The 16,841-nt window shown below is 34.8% G+C and overlaps 1 protein-coding gene across 4 annotated transcripts in view; it reads right to left on the bottom strand.

The window, feature by feature from the left end:
* The window catches only part of PCCA (propionyl-CoA carboxylase subunit alpha), a 488,979-nt gene that overhangs the window by 102,486 nt on the left and 369,652 nt on the right, over positions 1-16,841 (bottom strand). For all 4 annotated transcript variants that reach the window (XM_028526281.1, XM_028526274.2, XM_036011417.1 and 1 more), the window contains one exon: positions 4,859-4,957. In XM_028526281.1, coding sequence (XP_028382082.1) covers positions 4,859-4,957 — 99 coding nt within the window. The remainder of the gene's footprint in view (positions 1-4,858; positions 4,958-16,841) is intronic.

Raw genomic sequence — 16,841 nt, 5'->3', positions numbered from 1 at the left:
AGATTCTACTGGCATATTCCTTGGAGGAACTCTTATTTCAAGAGGAAACATATAGTAGATGAATGCTCATATAAACATTATTTGTGATAAAATAGATAACATAAATGTCTACTTAGGGGTTAAAGAATAAATAAATGTGGTATATTAATATGATTTAATAACATATAACATGAAAATAAGCTAAAGCTACATGCATCAACATGGATCAAACTCACAAACAATACTGGAGGAAGAGGCAATTCACAGAAGCATAGAGAGTATGGTGCCTTTTACATGAAGTTCAAAAACACAAATAGCTAAATGACATATTATTTATAGTTTTGCTGTTTATGTAAATATCTCTGAAGAAAAGAAAGGGAGTAAAAATTTAAAGATCAGGATAGTGGTTACCTCTGGGGACTTAATTAAGAGGCTGTTCAAAGAAAAGCCAACAGCATTAGTAAAGTTTATTTTTTTTAATCTAGATCAGAGATTTTCAACTAGTTTGTCACAGAATTTTTAAAACATGCAATACCTGACTATTTTAGTCAGGAGCACTGACCTTTTTTCCCTTAGATGGTCAAATTTTAAAAAAAATGACAACAGCCTTTACAACAATAGCTGTCTAGTGTAAATTAATCAAAATTATACCTATTTTTGTTAAGTTGGCAAAAAATATATTTTTGGTGTGCCACAGAATTTTAGTAATTAGTTTATGTATGCCATGGGATGAAAAAGGTTGAAATCACTATCTAGATGGTGGGTAAACAGGTTCATTGTATTAGTCTTTGCCTTTTATGAGCTTAATACATACCATTTTGTGTATATAAAGCACTTAATGATAAAAAGTTTAAATGTATATACAAAAATCCAGGGAAAAAAGAACATCAGTTATAGTGTAAAACCACTTGAAATACCTGTGGTAATCCATCCTATTCTCCAAATTTACCATAAACAAGTATAAAAGAAATCCAAATACATAGTAGTTTCATAGCTATTTACTTGGAGGTAGTGAGCAGAAGCTCTTGGGTAATGTATCTCAGGAGGTCAGCATAGAGGAAAAAAGGCGTTTTCCTCTATGAGGAATAAAGCTTGAAGATTTGCCCATGTTTAAGGGCAGGCAGAAGAGAAGTTACCAAAGAACACTGTGAAGCTACCAGTTCTTTCTCCTGTTGTTCTTTCAAATCTCTTCATCACACAAGACTCTTTATTCTCACTGCTGATATTTTCCAGACAAAATGATTTTCCCTCTGTTTCTCTAATACCTCCTAAATTCTCCTTGCCTCCAGTCTCATTCTTCTTCAATCCACTCTCCACAATGCAACCAAAAAAAGAGCTTTTTCTAAACTTTAATTCTGTTCCCATCATCACTTCTTTAGTTAAAATTTTCCCATGGGTGCCACTGCCCTAAGGATAAAGCAGAGTCCACACTATGTAATTAACAAGGTTCCAAATAACTTGGCTCCTTTTTACCTCACTTATGCTCATCATTCCCCAGCTTATTGACTGATTGCAAAGGTTTAAAGCAATGGTTCTCACGTTGTGGACCCTGGACCAGGAGGACAACCATTCCCTAGGAAACTATTAGAAATGCACACCTAGGCCAGACCTACTAAACTGGAATAACTCTGTGGGTCAGTCTAGCAATCTGAGTTTTAACAAGTCTTCTAGTTAATTCTGAAGCACACTAACATTTGAACATCATTAATATAAGCATGAATGAGAGGTAAATTATTATTTGAAGAAATCTATGGGAAAACTAAGAAGTACTATATGATGGGTTGGACAAAATGTTTGTTTGTTTTTTTCCCCCGTAAGATGGCTCTGGTGCACTCAGTTGTCTTTTACTTAATTTGAAACAATTTTGTTAGACTGTATTGTGACAGCTGTCATATCAGCATGCATTAAAAAATGATAAAAATTGGTGAATTTTTGTGTAGCCATTTTAATATTGAAGATGGAAGAAAATATGCAACATTTTTGTCATATTATGCTTTATTACTACAAGACAGGTAAAATGTAACTTAAATGCAAAAAATAAAAAGATTTGTGCAGTGCTGTGACTGATTGTGTCAAAAGCAGTTTGTGAAGTTTCACGCTGGACATTTCTTGCTGGACAATGCTACGCAGTCAGGTAGACAAGTTGAAGTTGATCACAATCAAATCGAGACATTAAATGAGAACAATCAATGTTATACCATGTGGGAAATCGCTGATATAGGTACTCAAAATATCTAAATAAATACAGTTATTGGTGAAAATTAAAAACATGTTTTTTATTTTATGGAAAAAAAACTAAACAAACTTTTGGGGCCAACCCAATAGCATAGTAGTTAGAAGCATAGTCTGGGGACCCACTTCCAGAGTTCAAATTTCTGCTCAGCCTCTTGCTAGCTTTGTAATCACAGGGAATTTCTTAGCTTGTTCAGCATAGTGTAATGCTTAATAAAATAAATCCTTAGCAAGACTGTTTGGATTTAAATCCTGGCTCTACCCTCCATTAGCTATGGGACCTTGAACAAGTCACTTCACATTATCTGAGCCTCAGTTGCCTCATTTGATACACTATAAAAATAGTACCTACTTCATATAATTTTTATGAAGATGAAAGGAGTTAATAGAATACTGTGCTTAGCATTGTATCTGATATACAGTAGGTACTATGTGTTATTATTCTTATGATAACTATTAGCATTTTGAGGAGAAAAAAGAGTCCATACTGAATTTTAATGCTCATAGAAAGTAAATAAAATTCATCTATTCTCATAAGGAACAACTTTCCTTACTTTTTTTTTTAGGTAAATGACTTTTTGTTTTTTTCAGTATTCCATTCACTCCCCCACTTTATTTCCTTCCAATGAGAGAACATTTAACTAGAAGCTGTGACCTCCTTCTAAAAGTCAAGGGGCTGCCTTCAGGTGCCATTTATTTCACATTAATTTTTTTAAGCAAAAACTTACAAGAATAAAAAAGAGTTTACTGAGCCTTATCACTGTGCTCCAAAAATGACTTCTGCAGATTATTCTAAATACATATCCAGTGTTAATTTAGCTAGAAACTCTACATGTAAAAGTGCCATTAAGACACCTATCTGCATAGTCATTGAGAAGGAAGCAGAAAATATCATGATAAAAAGATTTAGATAGTAGAATTTTGTTTGCCTCTCTACTTACTACTGAAAGGTCATACTAGGTGTTCCTGGCCATATTGCACTAATGCCTGAGCAACAGCACCTTCAGTGCAGAATATATTCTATGAAACATAAATATTAAAAACCATGCATCGTGAAGACACACTAACTAAACATAAGTGATATCAAGTTATTCAGTGATATTTTTTAAGGGTTTCAGAGTTTTTAACCTCATACTTAGAATATGAAAGAAGCTCTGTCTGGTGCACCTAAGTTGGTCATTGTCCTGCAAACTGGATGGTCACCATTTCAATTCCCAATCAGGGCATATATCTGGGTTGCAGGTTTGGTACCCAGTCAGGGGGTATACAAAAGGTAGCCAATCGATGTTTCTCTCTGACATTGATATTTCTTTCCCTCCCTTTTTCCTTTCCTTCCCCTCTGTCTAAAATAAAAAATATAAATTAAAAAAATTAAACATAATATAAAAGAAAATGTGAGATAAAAGATATACTGGGACCTGACTGACATGGCTCAGTTGGTTGAGTGTCATCCCACAAAGCAAGAGGTTCCCAGTTCAGTTTCAGGTCAGAGCACATGCCTGGGTTCCTGGTCTAGTCCCCAGCTGGGACATGTGTGAGAGGAAACCGATTGATGCTTCTCTCACACATCCATGTTTCTCTGCATCTCTGTCTGCCTCCCTTCCCCTCTCTCTGAACACACACACACACACACACACACACACACACAATTTACAAAATTAAAATTAAAATATAGGGCTCATAACTGAGAGTTTACTGTTTCTTAGAACCATATGGGTTGAACCTAGCTTGGAAATTGGTTTAGTGATCAACTATTTAGTGATATTTGGTGAGGGATTCTGGAATCCTCTACTGTACAACCTCTAATAGAGAGAGGTACATATAAGTCTGGTACAGAGTAGTCTCTATCTGTGATTCTTTTCAGTTTTTTAGGTTTTGAAAATCAGTGTCCTGTGTAAAATCAAGTTAAGAATATAAAAAAATATTTTCATAAAAAAAAGAATGAGAATGTAATGCTATGGAGAATTTATGATTTTTCTTTGCATGTGATAGCCACATGCTCTATTGTGTTTTGTTTTGTTTTGTTTTGTTTTTCCTGGAACCCTAAATCTCAACTATGCGGTGAGCTGAAGGAATTTTGGCAGAATTTCTTTTCATAGCTTCCTACTTTAAAACTCAGGTCACTGATTATAGAGAACATTTAATCAACTCTGGACTTCAAGGCATCTCATTAATGCAAGAGATTTTATATTGGGGGAAAATAAAGGCTAATAAATTAAGATTACTCACTTTTTAAAAGGCATCAACATGCTATGGCAAGTCAACCTGAATAGCTGACATTTCTAATGGTTAATACACACAATTTCAATTACACAGAAAAGGAAGGTAACAAAGCCAGTCATATTTTACAAGGGCAAAGAAAACTACTAATCTAATATTTTTAGAAGAGCATGCAGAATGCTTTATCTATAACAAAGTATAATATACTAACCTTCCTTGTTTGCCTAAAAAAGGCAAGCTTTGATTTCCCTGAATAAGACTTGAGTCAAGATTCTCTAAAATAAGAAAATATGTTTTCAACTATAAAGTAAACTAGATGGATAAAATGCAGTTTTTCCCCATCATATCTGTAGGTATTAACCACACTGACACTGCTAAGGATTTTTGACTTCATGGAGTCCTCCAAGTAAATCATCAGAACATTTACCTGTATCGTCCTCTGAATGCCATCAACGTTGACAGACAATAAGGGTGAAGCCAGGTTCCACGTGCTGGTCACATTTAGTTTCAACCCATAGACTTCCACCTGTTGTGACAATAAATAAGACTGTTACCATGAAGAAAGACAGAACTGATCTCAAACTGATCTCAAGTTCATTGCTGTATACAAAGCAGCAGCCATTTTAAACAGATGGCTCCCAAACAACCTGTCATGTTTACTGCTCCTGCCATGAAAGACAGGGTCCAACTAGAGTCTTCTTAGCCATCTCTGGGGAGAGGTGAAGGACCTGGGCACAGCTGCCTTTGGGTACTGAGGTTTCAAATAATTTCTAGTAAGTAACAAACAGCCTTCTAACTCTAAGCCTATGTGGACATGCTACATTTACTGCAATTAGACAACTAATGCATATAAATTCTAGTGACATTTTGCAACCCACACAACAGGGCCTGTATATAATATCCTCTCCAAGGACCAAGAAAGAACTTTTTTGTGTTAATTTTAATGACGGACTATGCATTGTTGTCTTAATTAAACAGAGCATTAATTAGGCGAAATTCTTTGGTGTTGAATATTAAAAGTTCATTTTGAACTTTGCAAAGTTCTATCACGTTTTTGTACATCAAAAATGACTAATTTAATCTAGTCATCCGTCATGGATATACCAAAAATACCCCATAATCTTTTAATATGGATATACTTAAAAGAAAAATTTTAATGTCCAAATAAATAACATAAAACTGAAACAGAAATAAATCAAAGTTAATTTAAAATAAAAGTACTATTAGTTATTTCTTCCTTTTCACTCACTTGTGCCCTGCTTTTTTTAAAAAACTTTTTCTAGATTCTTTTTTTAAAAGATTTTGTTTATTTATTTTTAGAGATAAGGGAAGGGAGGGAAAATGGGAGGGAAAGAAACATCAATGTGCCAGAGAAATATCAACCATTTGCCTCTCACACACACCCCATCCAGGGACCAGGCCTGCCACCCAAGCATGTGTCCTGACCGGGAATGAAACTGGTTACCTTTCACTTTGCAGGTGGATATTCAACCAACTGAGTCATGCTGGTCAGTGCTCATTTTTTAATTCTTTAATGAGAGTTAAAAATAACATTGCTATTTTAAGTCTACAATACACAGCCTAAGAAAAGAGATATTTAAGTTTGTTAAAGTTTCAAAATAAAACTAGCAGAGGTAGCACAGCCAAGATATATGATCCCTAACAATTTCCCTACCATAACTTAATTCTCTTGAAAGACACTCATTAAAATAAAGGAAATACCGGCCTGCTTAGAACATGTATGTACACACACAAACACACACACACAGATGTATTTGTTTGAATAATTATTTATGTATATATATTTTCCCTATAATGTGGTCATAAAGTATAGAAACAAAGATGCTACTGGCTATGTAATAAAATATCAGTAAAACATACACAGGGCAGGCAAAAGTACATTTGCAGTTCTTCGTACAGAAAATAATACAGTAATGAATAAATAATAATATCAGAATAAACTCTGTGTTTTTGTGTATTCACACTTATAAAGGTACTTTTACCCACCCCTGTATTTATACAATTGCTTCACTCACTTGTGATTCTGAGTTTAGTGGCCTCTGTGTATATACAGTACATTCAGGAACTGAGGGGGAAAAAAACAATGGCTATGGAATTAGACTGAGTTGAATATCACTTGAGGTATTTTTTAACTTTATTTTTCAATTACAGTTTACATTCAACATTACATTGTTTTAATAACTATGGTGGTACTTTAAATATTAGGGATACCATTTTGTAAATTATACAATTTCTAGCCAGTATGTTTTATGTCTGAGTCTCACTTGATATTGATGTTTTATTAAATTATTCTTGTTTACTAAAGCTGGAGTATTTAACCTCTTTGAGCTTTAGTTTCTAAACTATAATATAGTAAAAATATCTAACTGAAAGGGTGCTGTAAAAATTAAATAAGTTAATATATGAAAGTCACTACCAATATATCTGTCACAGTAGTTCCTAAATATTTCCCTCTTCCTTTGTCTCTAATTGTTTTTCAACCCTACCCTTAAATAAGTTTAAAAAATAAAGCCAGATAATCATACGATCTCATATATTAGTTACTGTTAAAACACTACATGATAAATATCTGGGAAGCAGAAAGACTGTAGTTTTGATTGAAGCAGCACTAATACATTTTAAAATCATCTTATTTAGCCCCTCTTCTCAAATGAAATATCTCCTTATAATGAAAGATTTCCAATAGAAGCTCTTAACAAATAGAGGTTTAGAGATAGTTAGTATTAAAAATACCTTATTTAGCTGAAAATATTTGCTTTGAAATGGCCTCTAAACTTAAAAGGGTAAAAAGCTCAATAATAAATTATAAAAGTTTTGTTTTATTTGTTAAAAAAGCTAGAGGCTATAAAAGATTTTGAATAATGATTAAAATTTTATATTTGATATTAATTTCAATCAAAAGGGCTAAAAATGAAACTGCAATTGTTATGTTTAGGGTATAGGAGGGGAAATTGAGGAAATAAAACTAATATACTCAAATAATGTTAGAGGGTGAACAAATTTACTACAACTTGAAATGAAACATTTTTATGAATGTTTAAAACAAAATATGATGTATCCACACAATAGATTATTTGGCAATAAAAAGAAATAAGATACTGATACATGCTCCAACATGAATGAGGCTAAAAACACATACGGAAAGAAGCCAGTCACAAAGGACCATGAATCATTTCCATTTATATGAAATGTTCAGAAGAGAAAAATCTGTAGAGACAGAAAGTAAATTAGTGATTGCCTTGAGAAGGGGCTGGGTTGGAAATGGATGGGGGAACTCGAGGGGTGATGACTATGGGTAATGGGGTTTTTTATTTAGCATTGTGAAAATATTCTAAAATTGACTGTGGTGAGGGATTCACAACTCTGTGAATATACTGCAAGCCATTGAATTGTACAATTTAATGGACATATTGTAAGGTATATGAATTGTATTTCAATAAAGCTTTTAAAAAGTGAATAACAAATGATAGAGAGGAAAATTTTAATTTTTCAGAAACTGGAAGCAGTACGTTTGTGAGAAATTAAACATGACCTAAAAATGAATACATATTTCATAAATTAGAAGAGTTTTAGTATTAAGATATGTTGTGTCCTAAATTGATATATATATATTCAGTGAAATTCTAATTAAAAAATCCAGCAGGCTTTTTTTGGGTAGAAATTGACAAGCTGATTCTAAAATATATATAAAAGCAAATGAGACTTCTGGTCAAGAGGGAGGTATGGGGAAATATGGCTCACCTCCTTGCACAACCATAGTAAAAATACAACTAGACTACAAAACATATATCACCCAGAATTGTCAGAAAATGGAGCTGTATGGAAGTCCAACAACCAAGGAATTAAAGAATTCACATTTATCCAGATGGGTAGGAGGAGCAGAGGGGCAGAGACGCAAAATGGGCAATCACACATTCACATGTGGTAGATAAAAATCAGGAGGGATACCTTGGGAGTGAGGAATCCAAGTCCCATATCAGACCACCAAGATCATGGTTCCAATGCCAGGAAGATAAGTTCCAATAACTTATGACTATAAAAACTAGTGGGGTTTGGGGTAGTGGGAGAAACTGTGGGATTCTCAGGAGTCTTACCCTAAAGGATCTGCTATCGACTTAGGACTTACACGGACTCAACTCCCCCTAGGTTTTAGCACCATGGCAGCAACTGGAAGGGCACTAGTGGCATACAGAGAGAAATTGAAGTGTCTGGCATCAGGGTGAGTGCCAGAGCACAGCTTCCCCCCAGACCAAACTCCAAAGGCCAAGTAGTGATATTGTCACCTCTCTGAGCCTTCCCCCACACAGAGCCACAGAGGGACAACACCATATTGGAGACTCTATCAATCTGGTTCACACAGGTTGCCCCTCCCTGGCAAATACATAAGGCTTCACCCCATGCAACTTACTGGTGCACTTTTCTAAAATAGGCCATGCTACTAAAACCAAGAGTCAAAGCAGCTCTACCTAATACACAGAAATAAGCACAGGGAGGCTGCCAAAATGAGGAGACAAAGAGATATGGCCCAAATGAAAAAAACAAAACAAAACTCCAGAAAAAGAACTAAACAAAATGGAGATAAACAATCTATCAGATGTGTTCAAAACACTGGTTATTGGGATGCTCAGGGAACTCACTGAGTACTTCAACAACATAAAAAAAGACGTAGGCAGAAATGAAGGTTACACTAAGTAAAATAGAGAAAAATTTATATAGAATCAACAATGTTCCAAGAAAAAAAACATTCAATGAGAACAGCAAGAGAAAAAAAGAAATTAAAAAAATGAGGATAGGTTAAGAAGCCTCTAGGACAACTTCAAACATACCAACATTCGAATCATTGGGATGCCAGAGGGGGAAAAGGAAGAGCAAGAAATTGAAAACGTATTTGAAAAACTAATGAAAGAAAACTTCCCTAATTTGATGAAGGATACATACAATAGTCCAGGAAGCACAGAGAGTCCCAAACAAGATGGACCCAAAGAGTACCACATCCAGACTCATCATAATTAGCATACCAAAGATTAAAGGTAAAGAGAGAATCTTAAAAGCAGCAAGAGAAAAGGAGAGAGTTCCCATAAGGATGTCAACTTCTTTCTCAAAAGAAACTTTGCAGGCTAGAAGCAACAGGCAAGAAGTATTCAAAGTGATGAAAAGCAAGGACCTACAACCCAGATTACTCTACCTGGTAAACTTATCATTTAGAATGGAAGGGCAGATAAAATTGCTTCCCAGGCCAGGTAAAACTTAAGGAGTTTATCATCACAAAGCCCTTATTATATGAAATGTTAAAGCGACTTATTTAAGAAAAAGAAAACTATAACTTTTGAAAACTATATCAAAACTATAAACATTAAAATGGTAGTACAATCCCAATCATCAACAATTGAATCTAAACAACAAGCTAAGCAAACAAGCAGAACAGAAGAATAATAGATATTGAGATCATTTGGAGGATTATCAGTTGGGAGAAGGAAGAGAAAGAATGGGGGAAAGGTGTAGGAATTAAGAAGCATAAATTGGTAGGTACACAATAGACAGGGGAAGGTTAAGAACAGTACAGGAAATGGAGTAGCCAAAGAACTTACATGCATGACCCATGGACATGAATGGCCACTGCCATAGAGAATAGGGGTTACCGAGTGGAGGGAGGCAATGGAGGAATAATTCAGACAAGTGTAATAGCATAATTAATAAAATATATTTAAAAATAAAAATACAAAAGCATGTATCAAAAAAAGCAAATGATATATAGAATATTGAAGCAGTTTGAAAAATCAGCAAAACTGGAGAACTCATGCCACTTGATTTTAAAACTTCCCATTAAGGTACAGTGATTAAGATACTGGTGTAAGAAGATACATATTTATTAACAAAACAAATTTTAGAGTTCAGAAAGCCACACATAAATGGCTGGTTGGTTTTGCCAAAAAAAAGCACCAAGATATTAAATGTGGAAATATAGTTTGTCAACAAATAGTACCAGAACAATATGAACATCCATAGTAAAAAAAATCCCACACTATTAAAAAAATTAAAATTATCAAAACTAAATATAAAACTTAAAACTATAAAACTTTGAAAGAAAATGTGAGAAACAATATTTATGACTTTTGGACACAAAAAAGAAAAATCTTATAGAAGTAAGTAGGTAAATTGGACTTCATCAAAATTATAAATTTCTGTTTGAAAGGCAATGTTAAGAAAAGGAAAGAAAGTCAAGCCACAAATTGGGAGAAAATATTTACAGAACACTTTTCTGATCAAGGACTTGTATTCAAAATATAAAATGAACTCTCATTTAAAACTCAGTAAGGAAAACAACTAAATTTTTTTATAAACAAAAAATTTGGTCAGAGATTTTATCAAAGAAGAAAAATAAGTGACAAGCACATCACTGATTCATTAGGAAATGGCAAACTAAAACTATAATGAAATAGCACTACATATCCATTAGAATGGCTAAAATGAAAAAAGAGTAATAAAATACTAAGAGCTGACAAAGACATGGAACAATCAGAATTTTCATACATTGCTGGAAGAATGCAATATAGTAGACCCACTTCAGAGAACTCCAGAAAACTAAAAAGATATGTATATCCAAAGATTTTCATGTGAATGCACAGAAGTTTGTTTATAATAGCAGAATATATATTAGAATGTTTATATTAGCCATAAACTGGGAAAAACACAAATGTCCAATGAACTGATTAATAGATACAATGAATAATTAATATAGTGAAAAGGTAATTAGCAATAATCATATCAAAGGCAGTATGTTAAGTGAAAGAAGGCAGACACAAAAGAATATATACTGTATAATTCCCTTTATGTGACATTATATGACAGAAGTCAAATCAGTGATTCCTAGGGTCTAAGGATAGGAGGATAACTTTGACTGGGAAGGGGTATGAGGGACCATTTTGAGGTTATGGAATATTCTAAATCTTGATTTTGTTCTTGATCAGACAACTATATATACTCGTCAAAACTCAATCCAACTGTCAATTAAGAACAGTAACTTTATATAAATTATACCTCAAATCTGACCTAAAAAATGGAAACACAGGAAGAAAAATCTACCTCATCAAAAACTGAAAATAATATTTTGAACTACATTCAATGTATCTTCCCTTCCTGAAAAACTAATTTGTCTCCTCGTATCCTCTGTACTATATTAGTAGACATAAATGGTAACTTGTCAAGCAGGATACAAAGAGAGTTCCTTCTAGACAAAAATGTGAAAATTAAAAATGGTCCTTTCAGGTCCCTATACATTACATAAAGGAAAGATAGCAGGAAGGTGAAGATACCAAAGATCAAAGTCCTCCCTATTTCCTCTTCTCCATGGACCTTGGGAATAGATAGGGAGGTGGCAGTGCAGATAGATGGGTAAAAATTTTCTGACAGGTATCAAGCATCCTAAAAACATCTAGGTTGGAGGTCTACTTCTGGAAAACAATGTAGGAAAGTCTACAGACTTCTAGTAAAGCCCAGTACTAGGTTTCATGGCATTCCTAAAGTGGTGTCTGGTGTCATAGCAATGACAGTATGCCATTGTTGGAGAGAGAGGCTAGATTATTATGATAGGAATCCAGTAGTTTCTACTTGTCCTGATAGGATTACTAGAGAAAGTCTAGGTCAGGACAAAGACCAAGTACTACTCAGGACTCCATGACTGCAGGCAAAGAGTAACCATGATTGCAGGTAGGAGAAGCCTCTTCAAAGACAAACAGGATGAATCATTACTCACAGTCACCAGTGCAAGTTCTCCTTGTAAGGACTGTGTGGGTCTGACTTCTCCTCTCTATCTCTGTAGTTATGAGGAGAGTCTGACCACCTCCCCAAAAGCTCCTTTTACATGCACCCCGAGACCATACCTAAGTGTAAGCTGGAGGAAGGAGAAGAGACCAGAAACACTAGGGCACTTGAAAGAGACTATTTAAACCAAGAGTCAAAGATCCTGTTTAATGCCAAGTTTTTCCCTCGTGCCCCCTATAGCAGGTAAAGGGCTTATGAAAAGATTCCATGTGACAGACAATAAAGAAACATTTCCTCATACACATGATAAGTAATGACTATAATTTTGCAACATCACTATATAATTGAAGAAAGGAAGCCATCAAAGCTCCAAATCATAAACTATAAAACATATCTGCAAGTTTTAATATGGAAAAAGAACATGCTGAAAGCCATCATTTGCTTTCTCAGACCTCAAGGAGTAAATAGATTTCTCCATAAAAAACATAACTTTGAACAGCAGATGCAATGACTTGTTGATGCTATCATTCAATGTGTGAAATCTAGATATAAGTATAAGCTATAGGACAGGTAGGAAATGTTTCTTTGATCCACATTTTAATATAGAAATGTAGGGACACAGTGAACTGAAAAATTCTTGTTACTATGCGTCATATATTGTTTACACTTAATTCTTTACCAAAGGGTGACTGGAGCAGTATATGTAAAATAGCATTTCCTTATTATGACACTAAGAACCTGCCATTAAGAACCACCCTATCTTTTCAAAGCCAAAAGCAAATGGGAAATGAAACCTCAAAGAAAATAACAGAATCGGTGAGTGGGTATTAAGGTAACAAGCTTAACAAGGAAAACCTGAAGATTGTCCCTGCTTATATCCAACCACCTACCCTACTACAACATAATAATCAGAAAATAGCCAATACTGGATCTTTGCACACGAACTACACTAACTACAAAAAATATTTTATTAAAAATGGTAAATTAAGAGCATATAACACAGAAACTACTCAAAGAAGCACAGGAAGAGTTCAGATAAATAATTCTACAAAGTCTGAAAGACAACCATAGGAAATGTGACCTCTCTTTAAAAAAATGAGCTCAAATAAGAAAAACAATGGTTCAAAGAAGAGATTATACAACAACAGAAGGAAATGAAAATCAAGCTGGTAGAACTCAGAAAAAAATGAAGAAAAAAATGACATTATAAAGATAAAAGCCACATTAAGAAGAACCAAAAATAGAATGTGTGACTAAAAACACAAGGGCATGGAGAAATCATATAAAACAAAACAGAAAAGACCAACAATATAAAAGCAATTTACAGAGAAGACAACAGACATGGAGAAGGGAGAAATGAGATCAAAAGAAAATACAAGTCTTCCTCAAAAAGGCTTAAAAAGGAAAAAGAATAAATGCAAATTCAAAGATACGATAGGGTAAAACTTTTCAAAATAAACAAAACATTGAATTTGTAGAATGATGATGTTTATGGAATTTTAAAAATAAAGAGAACTATGTGGATATTTAGGCAAAGATAATTCAAGCACAAGCAAGAATAAAACCTCAGGACAGCCTAATTTCTCAAGAGCAATACTGATAACAGAAGACCACAAAGCCATGTAGTCTAACTAATAAAATATAAAGAATGTTGCATCCAGTTTTATACCTAGCCAAGATGCCTTTAACATCCATATTATATAACTATATCTTGTAACATGTAAGAACTTAGTGCCCCTTCTTTAAAAATGAGGCATCTCTACACATACTGATATGAAATCATCCCAAAGAATAGTGTGTAAAGTATGCTATCAATGAAGGAGAAAAAAACTGTACATGTGTATCGACCATCTGTAGACTAATCTATAAGAGGAGCAGAGGGCTGAGGCATAGGATGGAAGGGAGTCTTGCTTTTCAATGAAAACATGTTAATACTTTTGAAATTCTGCCCTATATACATATATTATATATTTAAAAGTCTTTTTAAAAAAATATTTTATTGATTATGCTATTACAGTTGTTCCATTTCTTGCCCCATTATTCCCTTCTGCCCTGTACCTCCCTTCCACTCGAATGCCCCACACCCCTTAGTTCATGTCCATGGGTCATACATATAAGTTCTTAAGCTTCTCCATTTCCAATATTATACTTAACCTCCCGCTGTCTATTTTGTACCTACCATTTATGCTTCTTATTTCCTGTACCTTTTCCCCTATTCTCCCTCCTCCCTCTCCCCACTGATAACCTTCCATGTGATCTACATTTCTGTGATTCTGCTCCTATTCTAGTTGTTTCCTTAGTTTGTTATTTTTTTTTAGGTTCAGTTGTTGATAGTTATGAGTTTGTTGTCATTTTACTGTTCATATTTTTGATCAACTTTTTTCCTTAAGTAAGTCCCTTTAATATTTTATATAATAAGGGCTTGGTGATGATAAACTCCTTTAACTTGACCTTATCTGGGAAGCACTTTATCTGCACTTCCTTTCTAAATGATAGCTTTTCTGGATAGAGTCATCTTGGATGTACGTCCTTGCCTTACATAATTTCAAATACTTCTTCCCAGCCCCTTCTTGCCTGTAAGGTTTCTTTTGAAAAATCTGGTGGTAGTCTTAAGGGAACTCCTTTGTAGGTAACTGTCTCCTTTTCTCTGACTGCTTTTAAGATTCTCTCTTTATCTTTGATCTTGGATAATGAAATTATGATGTGCTTTGGTGTGTGCTTCCTCGGGTGCAACTTCTTTGGGACTCTCCGAGCTTCCTGGACTTTCTGGAAGTCTATTTCCTTTGCCAGATGAGGGAAGTTTCTTTCTTTATGTTTTCAAGTAAATTTTCAATTTCTTGCTCTTCTTCCTATCCTTCTGTCATCCCTATTATGCAAAAAGTTGGAACATTTAAAGTTGTCCTGGAGGTCCTAAGCCTCTCTTTATTATATTTGAATTCTTGTTTCTTCATTAATCCATTGAATGTGTATTTCTTCCTTATGCTCCAAATTGTTGATTTGAGTCCCAGGTTCCTTCTCTTCACTCTTGGTTTCCTATAAGTTTCTCTTCATTTCACTTTGTATAATCTTCACTTCTTCCTCTATTTTGCAACCATACTCAACCATTTCTGTGAACATCCTGATTACCAGTGTTTTGAACTCTGCATCTGATACATTGGCTATCTCTTCATCACTTAGTTGTATTTTTTCTGGAGCGCTGATCTGTTCTTTCATTTGGGCCATATTTCTTTGTCTCAGAGGCCTGTTACGTACTAAGGGGTGGAGCCTTGGAAATTCTCCAAGGCAGGAAAACCCAGTGGCTGTATTGTGGCACTGTGGGGGGGGGAGGGGTTTGAGAGGGAACAATGCTGCTTGCTCGGCTCTCACCCCTCTTTAAATCACTTCCACCACTACCCACAAGCAAATTGGGCCCTTCTGGTGCTGATTCCTATGTGGGTGGGTTTGCACATGTTCTAGGACCCTGTGGGTCTGTCCAACTAACTTTCTTGTGATACTGGGAGGTTCTTCCACCAATGTAACCCTCACTGTTTTTTTTCAGACAGAGGATTTGAGGCTTTATTTCCCTGTGCTGGAACCCTGGGTTGCGTGGTCTGTTTTGCTCCCCAGGTGTTCCTCCCAGTTTACCTGCACACACATGTGGGACCTCCCACTCTACCATCTGCTGCCTCACCAGCCCAGTCTTCCAGCTGTGAAGCCTTGCCTCACATCTTCTCCACCCTGGCTGCCTGTCTCCACCCCTCCTACCTATATGAATGAATGTTTCTTCTTTAATTCCTTGTTTGTCAGACTTCCATACAGTTCAATTTTCTGTCAGTTCTGGTTATTTTTTGTTTTTAAATTTGTTGTTGTCCTTCTTTTGGTTGTATAAGGAGGCAAAGTGTATCTACCTATGCCTCCATCTTGGTCAGAAGTGTATATTTAAAAATCTTGAAGTGAGGATAAGTATGTGTTAATTTCCTCTCTCATTATAACAGAAAGTCAATATCTACTTTAAGCCTTTCACTACAAGGCATTCAACAGACAGTAGCTGTTCTTTTAAAAATTTGTTTTGGTTAACAGAGCAATACTCATGTCAATTTGTCTGTTCATAGGTTTACTGATTTCACCTATGGCACCTATTTTTACAATGTATTTCAGATCATCTCTCTTTCTCAACTCTTTCTCATCTAAAAATAAGGGACCTAAAACAGCAATGCTGAGTGAAGATTTCATCTAGATCTAAAATTCTATGGATTTTTAGTTACAAAGCCCTTTTATTTGCCCTAGCTGGTGTAGCTCAGTGGATTGAGCATGGGCCTGTGAATCAGAAGGTCACTGGTTCGATTCCCAGTCAGGGCACATGACCGGGTTGTGGGCCAGATCCCCAGTAGGGGATGTGTGAGACACAGCCACACATTGATGTTTCTCTCCTTCTCTCCTTCCCTTCCCCTCTCTATAAAAACTAAAAATAAATAAATTTTTAAAAGCCCTTTTATTTAAGCTATATTTAGACAGTTAATTTATGATATATCACATTCCAATAATAGAAAGGAATATTTTGTTTTGCTCAAACACCTGTTCAGGCTTCAAAGTTTTTAAGATATTTCTTTTAACAGTAAAAGATAACAAAATATGTAAATTCAGTGCAG

Source organism: Phyllostomus discolor, chromosome 11, assembly GCF_004126475.2.
Source record: "Phyllostomus discolor isolate MPI-MPIP mPhyDis1 chromosome 11, mPhyDis1.pri.v3, whole genome shotgun sequence".
NCBI classification, from domain to species: domain Eukaryota; kingdom Metazoa; phylum Chordata; class Mammalia; order Chiroptera; family Phyllostomidae; genus Phyllostomus; species Phyllostomus discolor.
Note: the sequence above shows the minus strand (reverse complement) of the source record. Positions and strands in the feature narration are given on the sequence as shown.